Source organism: Taeniopygia guttata, chromosome 3 (genome assembly GCF_048771995.1).
Source record: "Taeniopygia guttata chromosome 3, bTaeGut7.mat, whole genome shotgun sequence".
NCBI classification, from domain to species: domain Eukaryota; kingdom Metazoa; phylum Chordata; class Aves; order Passeriformes; family Estrildidae; genus Taeniopygia; species Taeniopygia guttata.
The window spans coordinates 1,051,149-1,067,727 of NC_133027.1; the positions used below are offsets into that span (position 1 = coordinate 1,051,149).

The 16,579-nt window shown below is 50.4% G+C and overlaps 1 protein-coding gene across 4 annotated transcripts in view; it reads right to left on the reverse strand.

Annotated features, from left to right (window-relative positions):
• Positions 1–16,579, reverse strand: part of OTOF (otoferlin) — a 149,710-nt gene that overhangs the window by 75,549 nt on the left and 57,582 nt on the right. For all 4 annotated transcript variants that reach the window (XM_072926214.1, XM_072926216.1, XM_072926213.1 and 1 more), the window contains 3 exons: positions 4,768–4,841; positions 3,150–3,276; positions 2,257–2,311 (listed from right to left, as the gene is read on the reverse strand). In XM_072926214.1, the coding sequence (XP_072782315.1) occupies positions 2,257–2,311; positions 3,150–3,276; positions 4,768–4,841 (256 nt within the window). The remainder of the gene's footprint in view (positions 1–2,256; positions 2,312–3,149; positions 3,277–4,767; positions 4,842–16,579) is intronic.

The following is a 16,579-nucleotide window of genomic DNA, read 5'->3' on the forward strand; positions in this document are numbered from 1 at the left end:
GCTGCTTAATCCCATTTTTTTTCCATTCATCACCCCAAAACCATCGTTGTTTTACTGGCAGGAACATCTGAGGGATCCGAATCCTTGGTGTCCATGGATTTGGCAGCCGGGAGAGGACCCTGATGGGATTTTCTCTGCGGAGTCCATCTGCAAAGTGCGGAGTCCACCGCACTGGGACACAGGTGAGGAGGGACTGGCAAGGGTGGGGGATGCAGGAGATCCCAGGAATCCCGGGTGTTCCTGCCCCAGGGTGTGGGTGCTCCACCCAACATGGAAAATGCAATGGATTTAACCCAAACTGTGGGATCAGAGACCGATCCCATTGGCTTCACTTCTGCTGGAAAACACAACGGGATTTAATGCAAACTATGGGATAAGAGAGAGTGATCCCATTGGCTTCACTTCTGCTGGAAAACACAACGGGATTTAACCGGAGCTGTGGGATCAGAGAGACCGATCCCATTGGCTTCACTTCTGCTGGAAAACACAACGGGATTTAATGCAAACTGTGGGATCAGAGACCGATCTCATTGGCTTCACTTCTGCTGGAAAACACAACGGGATTTAACCCAAACTGTGGGATCAGAGACCGATCTCATTGGCTTCACTTCTGCTGGAAAACACAACGGGATTTAACCCAAACTGTGGGATCAGAGACTGATCCCATTGGCTTCACTTCTGCTGGAAAACACAACGGGATTTAACCCAAACTGTGGGATCAGAGACTGATCCCATTGGCTTCACTTCTGCTGGAAAACACAACGGGATTTAACCCAAACTGTGGGATCGAGACTGATCCCATTGGCTTCACTTCTGCTGGAAAACACAACGGGATTTAACCCAAACTATGGGATAAGAGAGACTGATCCCATTGGCTTCACTTCTGCTGGAAAACACAACGGGATTTAACCCAAACTGTGGGATCGAGACTGATCCCATTGGCTTCACTTCTGCTGGAAAACACAACGGGATTTAACGCAAACTTTGGGATCAGAGAGACCGATCCCATTGGCTTCACTTCTGCTGGAAAACACAACGGGATTTAACCCAAACTGTGGGATCAGAGAGACTGATCCCATTGGCTTCACTTCTGCTGGAAAACACAACGGGATTTAATGCAAACTGTGGGATCAGAGACCAATCCCATTGGCTTCACCTCTGCTGGAAAACACAACGGGATTTAACCCAAACTGTGGGATCAGAGAGACTGATCCCATTGGCTTCACTTCTGCTGGAAAACACAACGGGATTTAACCCAAATTGTGGGATCAGAGACCGATCCCATTGGCTTCACCTCTGCTGGAAAACACAACGGGATTTAACCCAAACTGTGGGATCAGAGACCGATCCCATTGGCTTCACTTCTGCTGGAAAACACAACGGGATTTAACCCAAACTGTGGGATCAGAGACCGATCCCATTGGCTTCACTTCTGCTGGAAAACACAACGGGATTTAACCCAAACTGTGGGATCAGAGAGAGCGATCCCATTGGCTTCACTTCTGCTGGAAAACACAACGGGATTTAACCCAAACTGTGGGATCAGAGACTGATCCCATTGGCTTCACTTCTGCTGGAAAACACAACAGGATTTAACCCAAACTGTGGGATCAGAGAGCGATCCCATTGGCTTCACTTCTGCTGGAAAACACAACGGGATTTAACTGGAGCTGTGGGATCAGAGAGACTGATCCCATTGGCTTCACTTCTGCTGGAAAACACAACGGGATTTAACCCAAACTGTGGGATCAGAGACTGATCCCATTGGCTTCACTTCTGCTGGAAAACACAATGGGATTTAACCCAAACTGTGGGATCAGAGAGACCGATCCCATTGGCTTCACTTCTGCTGGAAAACACAACGGGATTTAACCAGAGCTGTGGGATCAGAGAGACTGATCCCATTGGCTTCACTACTGCTGTAAAACACAACGGGATCATGAAGTGGTTGGAATTGTGAGGGACCTTAAATCTCGTTCCATTCCACTCCCTGCCAGGAACAAGGACACATTCTGCTATCCCAGGTTGCTCCAAGGAGAAATTCCACGGGGACAACCTCAAAAAGAGCTTAATTTGGATTCTCTGGATTTCTCATGCTGGACAACAAACCCAGTCAATGACTTAATCCGAGTTTATGGCTCTACCGATGAAATTCCAGTTCTTGGGATGTCCTGGTTCCAAGCCCAGTGAGGTGAGACCTACCAGGAACTCGGTCCCTGCAAACGGTGTCCCCAAGCCCAGGTTGGTGTCACCTACCTGGTAATCCATGGGCCTCCCGGCACTCGGCTCCATCCTGATGTCAGGCTTGGACCTTGGGAGAGGCAGAAGAAACCCTTGGTCAAACCACGGGTGGAATTAATGGAATCATGGAATGGTTTGGGTAGGAAGCACCTTAAAGATCATCCAGAGCCTGACTGATTTTTAAAAGTGTTCAGTTTTCTTTTATAGCTCTTTTGAAAGTTTTAAAGTTCTCATAAAACTTCTTTAGCCTTTTTATAATGTTTATATATTTGAGAGCCAGAGTTCCCACGCCATTTCATGTAAAAATAGAATATTTTCATGTATAAATAGAATACTTTAGAATATTTCTCTGTGCGTGGAGAGAAATGATTGATTGATCTTTGGACCAGTGTGAGGAGAGGTGGTAATTCCATCCTCCAACTCACGGTCACCTTTGGAATTGTATAAATACCAGATGTTTAAATAAAACTGGGTCTTTTTCTCTTCTGAACTCACCAAACTTCTGCGTACTCATTTGGTGTCCAGTAATGATACCTGACACCTCCCACCATCCCAGCTTGCTCCAAACCCCATCCAACCAGGCCTGGGACACTTCCAGAGATGGAGCAGCCACAGTTTCTCTGGGAATTCCATCCCAATCCTTCCTAGGGAACAATTCCACCCCGATCTCCCATCCATTCCTGACCCTCCATCCCTTGTCCCATGTCCCTCTTACTACAAGAGTAGGGTCACCCTCAACGCTCCTTCAACCAACTTTGGTGATCGCTGCTGCAGGTCAGATATTCCAAAATAAACATCCCAAAGGCTCCGTGGGACAAAAATTTCCACCATTTCCTGCGTCACAATCACGCATTTTCAGGATGTCTGTCCTCGCCTCCCGCTGGCACAATCCCAACCCTGGGTCTCACCTTTTGTTGGAGACATTGGTGGTGACAGCGGTGACAGAGGCCAGGGAGATGGTGTCTGGCTCCAGCCCTGCTCCATATCTCATGGCCTTTCTATCCAGGTCTTCTGTTTCCAGAACAGCCGGATCATCTGCGGGAAGGGGACAAAGGAATGGCTCCGGTTTTAATTTCCGTCCGTGAATAATTAAAGGCTGGGAGAAGGGAAACCAATCCATCCCCTCGGCTGGGAGCACAAAAACAATGGGAAGCAGGTCGGGTCTCGGACAAGCTGCTCGGAAAAGGGGTTATCAAGGAGATGACATGGAATTCAATCCAGGCAGAATTCCTGCAGAGGGTTTTGGGGAGGAAAAATAAGGAATAATGACAAAACCTCTTTCAGGAGGTGAAAGAGCAATTTGAGCAAGAGGTGGAGGTCTGAGGAGCACAAGAGATGTTGCAAAGACAACCAAGTCCCTGATTTTGAAGAGAAAGGGGTGAAAAAATGGGAGAAATGGGTCATTCCCAAGAGGAAAATCTGCAATCCCACTGGCACCTCCCCATGCCTGGGCTTCTATTGGAAGAAGTTGCTGGAATGTTCCTTTCCTGAGGGAAAGGGGGTCCTGGACTCAGCCAGGAGATGAAGACTGAGCCAGAGTCACGCGAGCTGGGAATTGCTGCCTCCAGCTCTGGGATCCTTGGCATGGGATGGTCATGGAGCTGCTGGAGTCGCTCCAGAGGAGACCACGGAGAGGAGAAGGATCCAGGCAGAGCTCAGAGCCCCTTGTAGGACCTGGAGGGGCTCCAGGAGAGCTGGAGAGGGACTGGGGACAAGGGATGGAGGGACAGGACCCAGGGAATGGCTCCCACTGGGAAAGGAGAGCTTGGACTGGGATCTTGGGAAGGAATTCCCAGCTGGGAGGGTGGGGAGGGGCTGGGCTGGAATTCCCAGAGAAGCTGTGTCTGCTCCTGGATCCCTGGAAGCGTCCAAGGCCAGGATGGTCCTGATCTAACCCAGAGAAGAGTTGGGATGGGAGGGAAGCAGCCATGGAATGTTGGGAATGCCGGCTTGGCCAGCAGGCAGCGGGTGCAGGACATCCACCCATCCCTTATCCAGCGGCCAAGGGTCGGAATCACCATCCCAGCCCAGGGAAGGTGTGGGACAGCTGGAGGTTCCTGGGAAAGGTGGGATCAGGAGCACACCACACTGTGACCATTCCACAATCATGGATAAATCCATGGAGACGCTTCCATGGACCAGCTGCTCTGCTCCTTCGCATCCTGGATGTTTTCCCGTGGTCCTGCCGGAAATTTTAACCACGAGGGGAACACCCAGGTTGTGGGAAGAGCACCCAGGTTTCCATGCAAAATTCCCTTTTCCTACCCTCAAACCTGGCTGGAAAACAGGGAAAGTTTTCCCAAACTGAGGCTTTTCCCTGCCTGCAAACTCACATTCCTGCTTTTCTTTGCCGTGGAAAACCGATCCTCGGCTCTGAATGGAAACAACAACGAGTTTCCAATCGCTGTCCTCTCCTGCCTTTCCAGAGGTGTCCAATTCCAGCCCCACCTCCATGAAGAGGAGCGGACAACCCTTCCTCTCCCACCGCTGCAATTCCAGGGATCCACCATCATCCCACGACCGTACCTTGTTTGCGATGCTCCTCCTTGGACGGACGGGTCTTTCCAAGCTTCATGGCTGAAAAAACTCCTTTTCCAGCTCTGGATGAAGAGAGGGAGAATAAAAATTCCCATTAATTGCTGTATTTTTATTTTTTTGGTGTTTTCTAGGATGTGGGAACGGGAAGGATTTTTTTTTCCAAAAGGAAAAGAGGAAATGTCAGCTGAAAAACAGAGCAGGAAATGTTCCGAGAGTCGGAATAGAGAGTGGGATTCACAGCCCTGGAATCTTGGATCCCGTTTTTTATTTGGGAATGTCTCAGCTTGGGATAAATTTGCCTCTCCATGAGCAGTCCCTGCTGGGGGTCCCAGTCCTGTTCCCGCTCCTCATCTCTCCCAACCAGTTCATGGAATTTCTTTTCAAGACGCCAGAAAATGAAATTACCAAAAATTCAAATACCCAAAAATTCACACACCCCAAAATCCAAATACCCAAAAATTCACACACCCCAAAACCCAAATACCCCAAAATTCAAATACCCAAAAATTCACACACCCCAAAATCCAAATACCCCAAAATTCAGATACACCAAAATTCAAATACCCCGAAATTCAGACACCCCAAAAATACAGACACCCCAAAAATACACACTCCAAAAATACAGATACCTCAAAAAATTAGGCGCACCCTAAAAAATCAAATATCCCAAAATTCAGACACCCCAAAATTCAGAAACTGCAAAAAAATAGATACCCTAAAATACAGGCACCCTAAAATTCAAACACTCCAAAAAGTCAAATACCCCAAAAATCCATACACCCCAAAAATTCAGACACCAAGAAATTCAGGCAACCCAGAAATTCAAGTACCTCAAAATTCAAACACCCCAAAAATCCAGACATCCCAAAAATTCAAATATCCCAAAATTCAGGAACCCTAAAATTCAAACATCCCAAAAATTCGGATACCCCAAAAATTCAGACACCCCAAAAATTCAGGTACCAAAAAATTCAGGCACCCCAGAGATTCAAGTACCCCCAAAATTCAGACACCCCAAAAATTCAGACACCCCAAAATTTTAAATATCCCAGAATTCAGGCACCCTAAAATTCAAACATCCCAAAAATTTGGACACCCCAAAAATTCAGACACCCCAAAAATTCAGACACCCCAAAAATTCAGGCACCAAAAAATTCAGGCAACCCAGAAATTCAAGTACCCCAAAATTCAAACACCCCAAAATTCAGACACCCCAAAATTTTAAATATCCCAAAATTCAGGCACCCTAAAATTCAAACATCCCAAAAATTTGGACACCCCAAAAATTCAGACACCCCAAAAATTCAGGCACCAAGAAATTCAGGCAACCCAGAAATTCAAGTACCCCAAAATTCAAACACCCCAAAAATTCAGACACCCCAAAAATTTAAATATCCCAGAATTCAGGCACCCTAAAATTCAAACATCCCAAAAATTCGGACACCCCAAAAATTCACACACCCCAAAATCCAAATACCCAAAAATTCACACACCCCAAAATCCAAATACCCAAAAATTCACACACCCCAAAATCCAAACACCCAAAAATTCACACACCCCAAAATCCAAATACCCCAAAATTCAGATACCCCAAAATCCAAATACCCCGAAATTCAGACACCCCAAAAATACAGATACCCCAAAAATATACACTCCAAAAATACAGATACCTCAAAAAATTAGGCGCACCCTAAAAAATCAAATATCCCAAAATTCAGACACCCTAAAATTCATAAACCACAAAAAAAATAGATACCCTAAAATACAGGCACCCTAAAATTCAAACACTCCAAAAAGTCAAATACCCCAAAAATCGATACACCCCAAAAATTCAGACACCAAGAAATTCAGGCAACCCAGAAATTTAAGTACCCCAAAATTCAAACACCCCAAAAATTCAGACACCCAAAAAATTTAAATATCCCAGAATTCAGGCACCCTAAAATTCAAATATCCCAAAAATTCGGACACCCCAAAAATTCAGACACCCCAAAAATTCAGGCACCAAGAAATTCAGGCAACCCAGAAATTCAAGTACCCCCAAATTCCGACACCCCAAAAATCCAGACACCCCCAAAACTTAAATATCCCAAAATTCAGGCACCCTAAAATTCAAACATCCCAAAAATTCGGACACCCCAAAAATTCAGACACCCCAAAAATTCAGGTACCAAAAAATTCAGGCACCCCATAATTCAAGTACCTCAAAATTCGAACACCCCAAAAATCCAGACACCCCAAAAATTTAAATATCCCAAAATTCAGGCACCCTAAAATTCAAACATCCCAAAAATTTGGACACCCCAAAAATTCAGACACCCCAAAAATTCAGACACCCCAAAATTCAGACACCCCATAATTCAAGTACCTCAAAATTGAAATACCCCATAATTCAGAAACCTCAAAAATTATATAGTGTAAAAAATTTGACACCCCAAAATTCAGATATTCTGAAATTGAAATACCCGAAAATTCAAGTACCTCACCTCTGGCTAGGACCTCACCTCTGGCAAGGACCTCACCTCCAAGATGAACCTCACCACCAGTCTGGACCTCACTTCCAAACTGGGATCTCACCTCCAGGCTGGACCTTTTATCACCTCCTGCTTGGACCTCACCTCCAAAATGAACACCATTTTCAGCTGGGACCTCTCCTCTGGCCAGGACTTCACCTCTGGCCAGGACCTCATCTCCGGCCTGGACCTCACCATCAACCAAGACTTCACCACCAGCCAGGACCTCACCTCCATCCAGGACCTCATCTCACCTCCAGCCTGGACCTCACCTCCATCCTGGACCTCACCTCTGGCCAGGACCTCACCTCCAAGATGAACCTCACCACCAGTCTGGACCTCACTTCCAAACTGGGATCTCACCTCCAGGCTGGACCTTTCATCACCTCCTGCTTGGACCTCACCTCCAAAATGAACACCGTTTTCAGCTGGGACCTCACCTCCGGCCAGGACCTCACCTCACCTCCATCCTGGACATCACCTTCGGCCAGGACCTCATCTCACCTTCAGCCAGGACTTCACCACCAGCCAGGACCTCACCATCAACCAGGACCTCATCTCACCTCCATCCTGGACCTCACCATCAACCAGGACCTCACCTCCATCCTGGACCTCACCTCCAGCCTGGACCTCACCTCCATCCAGGACCTCATCTCACCTCCAGACTGGACCTTTCATCACCTCCTGCTTGGACCTCACCTCCAAAATGAACACCGTTTTCAGCTGGGACCTCACCTCTGGCCTGGACCTCACCACCAGCCAGGACTTCACCACCAGCCAGGACCTCACCATTAACCAGGACCTCACCTCCAGCCAGGACCTCACCTCCAGCCAGGACCTCACCTCACCTCCATCCTGGACCTCACCTCCAGCCAGATCCTCATCTCTGGCCTGGACCTCACCATCAACCAGGACTTCACCACCAGCCAGGACCTCACCATTAACCAAGACTTCACCACCAGCCAGGACCTCACCTCACCTCCATCCTGGACCTCACCTTCGGCAAGGACCTCACCTCACCTCCAGCCAGGACCTCACCTCCAAGCAGGACCTCACCTCCATCCTGGACATCACCTCCAGCCAGGACCTCACCATCAACCAGGACCTCATCTCACCTCCAGACTGGACCTTTCGTCACCTCCTGCTTGGACCTCACCTCCAAAATGAACACCATTTTCAGCTGGGACCTCACCTCCAGCCAGGACCTCACCTCCAGCCAGGACCTCACCTCCAGCCAGGACCTCATCTCACCTCCATCCTGGACCTCACCTTCAGCCAGGACCTCACCTCCAGTCAGGACCTCACCACCAGCCAGGACCTCACCATTAACCAGGACCTCACCTCCAACCAGAACCTCACCTCACCTCCATCCTGGACCTCACCTCCAAGCAGGACCTCATCTCACCTCCAGACTGGACCTCACCTCCAGCCAGGACCTCACCTCACCTCCATCCTGGACCTCACCATCAACCAGGACCTCACCTCCAGCCAGGACCTCACCATCAACCAGGACCTCATCTCACCTCCATCCTGGACCTCACCTCCAGCCAGGACCTCACCTCACTTCCATCCTGGACTTCACCACCAGCCAGGACCTCATCTCACCTCCAGACTGGACCTCACCATCAACCAGGACCTCATGTCCAGCCTGGATCCAACTTCCAGTCAGGACCTCACCTTTGGCCAGGACCTCACCATCAGCCAGGACCTCACCATTAACCAGGACCTCACCACCAGCCAGGACCTCACCATTAACCAGGACCTCACCATCAACCAGGACCTCACCTCCAGCCAGGACCTTACCTCCAAGCAGGACCTCATCTCACCTCCAGCCAGGACCTCACCATTAACCAGGACCTCACCTCCATCCTGGACCTCACCTCACCTCCATCCTGGACCTCACCTCACCTCCATCCTGGACCTCACCATCAACCAGGACCTCACCATCAACCAGGACCTCATCTCACCTCCAGACTGGACCTTTCGTCACCTCCTGCTTGGACCTCACCTCCAAAATGAACACCATTTTCAGCTGGGACCTCACCTCCAGCCAGGACCTCACCTCCAGCCAGGACCTCACCTCCAGCCAGGACCTCATCTCACCTCCATCCTGGACCTCACCTTCAGCCAGGACCTCACCTCCAGTCAGGACCTCACCACCAGCCAGGACCTCACCATTAACCAGGACCTCACCTCCAACCAGAACCTCACCTCACCTCCATCCTGGACCTCACCTCCAAGCAGGACCTCATCTCACCTCCAGACTGGACCTCACCTCCAGCCAGGACCTCACCTCACCTCCATCCTGGACCTCACCATCAACCAGGACCTCACCTCCAGCCAGGACCTCACCATCAACCAGGACCTCATCTCACCTCCATCCTGGACCTCACCTCCAGCCAGGACCTCACCTCACTTCCATCCTGGACTTCACCACCAGCCAGGACCTCATCTCACCTCCAGACTGGACCTCACCATCAACCAGGACCTCATGTCCAGCCTGGATCCAACTTCCAGTCAGGACCTCACCTTTGGCCAGGACCTCACCATCAGCCAGGACCTCACCATTAACCAGGACCTCACCACCAGCCAGGACCTCACCATTAACCAGGACCTCACCATCAACCAGGACCTCACCTCCAGCCAGGACCTTACCTCCAAGCAGGACCTCATCTCACCTCCAGCCAGGACCTCACCATTAACCAGGACCTCACCTCCATCCTGGACCTCACCTCACCTCCATCCTGGACCTCACCTCACCTCCATCCTGGACCTCACCATCAACCAGGACCTCACCATCAACCAGGACCTCATCTCACCTCCAGACTGGACCTTTCGTCACCTCCTGCTTGGACCTCACCTCCAAAATGAACACCATTTTCAGCTGGGACCTCACCTCTGGCCTGGACCTCACCACCAACCAGGACCTCATGTCACCACCAGCCAGGACCTCACCATCAACCAGGACCTCATCTCACCTCCAGCCAGGACCTCATCTCACCTTCAGCCAGGACCTCACCTCCAAGCAGGACCTCATCTCACCTCCATCCTGGACCTCACCATCAACCAGGTCCTCATCTCACCTCTGGCCTGGACCTCACCTCCAGCCAGGACCTCACCTCCAGCCAGGACCTCACCATCAACCAGGACCTCACCTCACCTCCAGCCAGGACCTCACCATCAACCAGGACCTCACCTCACCTCCATCCTGGACCTCACCTCCAGCCAGGACCTCACCTCCAGCCAGGACCTCACCTCACCTTCAGGCTGGACCTCACCTTTGGCCAGGACCTCACCATTAACCAGGACCTCATCTCACCTCCAGCCAGGACCTCACCTCACCTCCATCCTGGACCTCACCTCCAGCCAGATCCTCATCTCTGGCCTGGACCTCACCATCAACCAGGACTTCACCTCCAGCCAGGACCTCACCTCACCTCCATCCTGGACCTCACCACCAGCCAGGACCTCATCTCACCTCCATCCTGGACCTCACCTCCAGCCTGGACCTCACCATCAGCCAGGACTTCACCACCAGCCAGGACCTCACCATTAACCAGGACCTCACCATCAACCAGGACCTCACCTCCATCCTGGACCTCACCTCCAGCCAGGACCTCATCTCACCTTCAGCCAGGACTTCACCACCAGCCAAGACCTCACCATCAACCAGGACCTCATCTGACGTCCAGACTGGACCTCACCATCAACCAGGACCTCATGTCCAGCCTGGATCCAACTTCCAATCAGGACCTCACCTTTGGCCAGGACCTCACCTCCATCCTGGACCTCACCTCCATCCTGGACCTCACCTCCATCCTGGACCTCATCTCACCTTCAGCCAGGACCTCATCTCACCTCCATCCTGGACCTCACCTCCAGCCAGGACCTCATCTCACCTCCATCCTGGACCTCACCTCCAACCAGGACCTCACCTCACCTCCAGCCAGGACCTCACCTCACCTCCATCCTGGACCTCACCATCAACCAGGACCTCACCTCCAGCCAGGACCTCATCTCCATCCTGGACCTCACCTCCAGCCAGGACCTCATCTCACCTCCATCCTGGACCTCACCATCAACCAGGACCTCATGTCCAGCCTGGATCCAACTTCCAGTCAGGACCTCACCTTCGGCCTGGACCTCACCTCTGGCCAGGACCTCACCTCCAAGATGAACCTCACCACCAGTCTGGACCTCACTTCCAAACTGGGATCTCACCTCCAGGCTGGACCTTTCGTCACCTCCTGCTTGGACCTCACCTCCAAAATGAACACCATTTTCAGCTGGGACCTCACCTCCGGCCAGGACCTCACCATCAGCCAGGACTTCATCACCAGCCAGGACCTCACCATTAACCAGGACCTCACCATCAACCAAGACCTCATCTCACCTCCAGCCAGGACCTCACCTCACCTCCATCCTGGACCTCACCTCCAGCCAGGACCTCACCATCAACCAGGACCTCATGTCCAGCCTGGATCAAACTTCCAGTCAGGACCTCACCTCCGGCCAGGACCTCACCATCAACCAGGACCTCATGTCCAGCCTGGATCCAACTTCCAGTCAGGACCTCACCTTCGGCCAGGACCTCACCTGTGGCCTGGACCTCACCATCAGCCAGGACCTCACCATCAGCCAGGACTTCACCACCAGCCAGGACCTCACCATCAACCAGGACCTCATCTCACCTCCAGACTGGACCTCACCATCAACCAGGACCTCATGTCCAGCCTGGATCCAACTTCCAGTCAGGACCTCACCTCCGGCCAGGACCTCACCTCACCTTCAGCCAGGACCTCACCTGGCTGCCAGGCCAGGTGATCCAGAGGATCCAGAGGATCCAGAGCTCCTGGATTCTGCAAGATTGGGATGTGCCGCCCAGAAGGAAACCACGGGGAACCTACGGGAATTCCCAGTCCCACCTCAGGATGGGACAAAGGGTCAAGTTTTCCCCAAGCACAAAGAAACCCTGGAGCTTGGTCCTGGTTGGACATCACCTCCAGGAACCTCCAGGCCACAGAGGAACCGGAGCAAGCGGGAAGAAAATTGAGGAAAAAAGGAAAATAAAATATCTGAGGGGCGGGAATCCCACTGGATCCAGGAACTATCTAAACCCAGGACTAAAGCTCTGGGAGCTGGGATTTATTCCAAAGATGCTCCAATTTTTCCATGGATCAGAGGAGAAACGTTGACGGTGAGGATTCCATGTCTGGAATCCCACCAGGGGATAGGACCCTTTGGAGCTGTTTTCAAACTAATTTATTTAATGAGGAAATGTTGGAATCGTGGCTCAGGTTCTGGAATTCTGCTCCCAGACCGTTCTCTGCCCTTCCAGCCACACCTCCCTGGTGGTTGGATTATATTCCTTTCTTTTCCATGGAATTCTCAAAAATGGGGAGCAAAAACCAAAATTCCCTCCAGTCCCAGAGCTGCCGTTTGCTGGTGGATGCTCAGGGATAAAAATCCCAGTGCCGGGAATTTCTGAGGTTCCTCGGGAAGGAAAAGCAAAGTGAGGAGCAGCTGGTGGTGGACTCCTCAGGGAAAATCCCATCAGGGTCCTCTCCCGGCTGCCAAATCCATGGATACCAAGGATTTGGATCCTTCAGATGTTCCTGACAGTAAAACAACGATGGTTTTGGGGTGATAAATGGAAAAAAAAATGGGATTAAGCACCTGATCTAAGGAATGTGGGATGGGACCCAACATCACCATCCCAAAACCTTCCCGAGAGATCCGTGTGGGATCTGGGATCTCCTCCAGCATCTCCTGGAGCCGGGATTTGGGGACGGAATTGGGATCAGCGGCTCCGTACGGAGCTGGAGATGGGGAAAAACCTCTGGGAAATCCACGGGATGAGGTGGATCAGAGGGAAAATCCAGGGAAAAAAAATATGGAAAAAGCTCCAGGTGATGTGTCCGTGCCCAGCAGGGAATGGAGGTTTGGGAAGGGGAATGAGCCGGGAATAACGGAGTTTGGAGCGTGCTGGGAGAAGGGGGAAAAAGGAAAGGAAAAAGGGGGAAAGAGGAAGAAAAGGGAAAAATAAGAGATGGAAAAGAGGGAAAAGGGAAAATAGAGAAAAATTAGGAAAAGCAGCAAAAGGAAAAAGGGGAAATAAAGAAAAGAGGGGGAAAGGGAAGAAAGGTCAAAAGGTAAAATGAGAAAAAAGGGAAAAGAAAGAAGGAAAATGAAGAAGTGGAGGGGAAAATGGGGAAGAAAATAAACAGGGGGAAAATGGGGGGGACTGTGAAGGTAAAAAGGTAAAATGGGAAAAAAGGGAAAAGAAAGAAGGAAAATGAAGAAGTGGAAGGGAAAATGGGGAAGAAAATAAATGGGGGGAAAATGGGGGGGACTGTGAAGGAAAAACAGGGAGGGAAAAAACGTGGAGAAATGGTGTGGGGGAATGAGGGAGGGGAAATTGAAAAGAAAAAAGGAAAAAACACAGAAAAAATCAGGAAAAAAAACATACGAGGAATAAGCAGAGGAAAAAAAAAAGAATAAAACGGGGGGAAATGGAAAAAAAGAGGGAAAAATACTGAGGGAAAATAAAATGGGAGGGGGGAACCTGAGGGAAGAACAGGGGGAAAGTAGAACAATAAAAAAAAAAGGAAAAAGACGCAGAAAAATTTAGGAAAAAAATCCCAGGAGGAATCAGCAGGGGGGAATAAACGGGAAAAAAATAGAGGAAAGAAAAGATGTGGGAAAAAAACTGTTGGGATTTAAAAAAAAAAAAAAAGCCAAAGATAAAGCAGGGAAAAAACATTCAAACAAACAGGGAAAAGCACCGGGAAAAATAAAAAAATAAGGGGAAGAAAACAGAAAAAAAAAAAAAAAAAAAAAGGAAAAAGACACAGAAAAATTTAGGAAAAAAATCACAGGAGGAATCAGCAGGGAGGAATAAACGGGAAAAAATAGAGGAAAGAAAAGATGTGGGGAAAAAAACTGTTGGGATTAAAAAAAAAAAAAAAAAAAAAAAAAAAAAGCCAAGGAAAAAGCAGGGAAAAAACCTCAAATAAACAGGGAAAAGCACCGGGAAAAATAAGGGGAAAAAAACAGAAAAAAAAAAAAAAAAGGAAAAATAAAGGAAAAATGGAGGGAAAAAGGAATAAGAGAAAAAAAGAGACAAAGAAATAAATTCTGAAGCAGAGTGACTTTGTGAGTTTTGGTGGATTTTGGTGGATTTTGGCAGCACTCGGCAGGTGCTGGGAAGAAGGGAGGAAGCAGGATGAGGATGAGGATGGAGCCATCCCAAAAGTCCTGTAGCATCTTCCCGATCTCATCCCGATCCCCGTCCCCTTCCCGATCCCCACCCGTCCCTTTCCCAAGCTGGGCGAGCCCTGCCCAATCCCAAACACCTCCCCCTTCCCATCCCGGCTTCTACCTTCACCCTTCCCTGCAGGAGAAGGTTCTGGAAGAGCCTCTATGGTGGGACATCCATCCCAGTGCCGGAGGGGACGGAGCAGGGATGGGGGATCCCTCCAAGTCTCCTCCGGGGTTTTTGTGGGATCTTCTCGACGCTCCCGCCACGCTCCCGACGGTGCCGGTGGGACGCCGGGGCTGGCGGAGAGCTGACACCGTCTCCGCATGAATATTCCATGAGGATCCGCGCGCCTGAGGAACCTGAGATGCCACCACGGTGCTGAGAGCTCTCCTGGGCCATCACCCGCCCTCCTGGGCCATCACCCGACCTTCTCCCACTCTCCTGAAGAAAAACGGCACTGGAGAAGCCGCTGCTGCTCCATCACATCCCAACTGAATTCCGGCAAGATTGGGGTGGGAGATGGAACATCCCGATGTTGGTCCCAGGTTGGGAAGAACTTCCAGCAGAGTTTAAATCCGTGTTAGACACCAGAAACTCTGCTCAGCCTCTGGAAGTTCTGTTCCCATGGATTTTTTTGGGGTTAATATGGGATTGAGCATGGATCATCTCCAGTTCCACGAACCCTCCTGCTGCTCCTCTTGGCTTTGTCCTTTAGGATTTCACCCGTGGGGATCTCCAGAATCCACAGGGATTCTGGAACCACAGCAGGGAGCTGGGAGCAGCTTCCCTCCTGGCCAGCTTCCAGCTGAAGATCCCGTTACCGGTGAATTATCCATGGAAAAAAGGACATTTTAATCACTGCCCTTTATGGGAGTTGGGAGCAGGGAACAGCATTCCCATGGCTCATTTCCTTGCAGGAATTCCACCCATCAGGAATTCTTCCAGGGGACAGATCCCACCGCCGGGTCCATCCTACACCCTTGGACTTCACCTCCAAGATGAACCTCACCACCAGTCTGGACATCGCTTCCAAACTGGGACCTCACCTCGAAACTGGACCTCACTTCCAATTGGGATCTTCCATTGGAAGGTCCCAACCCTCGGTCCCTTTGTTCCTCCTCCCAGAGGAAGAAGCAGAGCTGGGAGATCTGTCCCCGTTTTTCCCGACTCCGCCCTCTCCTCGAGAACATTTTCCTCCTGCTCCACCTCATCTCCACCTCCATCTTCATCCCGTTATTTGGGAGGATCCGTCCATGGGATGTGCCGTGAATTGATCCCTAAACCACAAAATAAGGAATAGGAACCAGGAGAACCTCCTGGATGGGGAAGTCCCCAGGGCTGATTCCAGGATCATTCCCTGGAGCTGAGTTTAAATTTGAGCCCAGCTGGTTTTTGGGGGAACAGCCTGATCCATGAAAATTACTGGGAATAAAAGGAAGGCGGGAGCTGAAGAAACCTGTCAGCTGAATGTGGGCACAGGAGCTGTCGGATCATGGAATTCCCGAGTGGGAAGGGACCCACTGGGATCATGGATGCAATTCCTCCCCAGGACACACCAGCAATCCCACCCCATCCCTGTCCCAGTGCTCCTGGATCTCTGGCAGCTTTGGGAATGTCATCATTCCCTGAGGAGCTGTTCCAGTGCCCAGCCAGCTCCGGGGGAAGAACCTTCTCCTGATATCCAAAGAAAAGCGGGATCAAAGTCCTGTCTGCACCCGGACTTCTCCTGCCCTGTCCATGTCCAGCCTGGGAAAGTTCCTCCATCCGATCCCGATGGATCCCTGAAGACCTCTCAGTTCCCTTCAGGCTCCAAAGGTTCTGCCTGACAAATATTCCTTGTTTTTTTTGTATAAATATTCCCTGCAGGCGCCAAAATCTGAGGACACACATCCCAGAGAGCCAAGTTTTCCCAGAGTGGACAGGCCTGGCTTTAGAGGAAGGGAGAGTGCAGATACCGGATCAGCTGGAAAAGTGGGAATGAGGATGAGGAGGATGGAGAGCAAACCAGCTGGATCAGGTGGAAAAA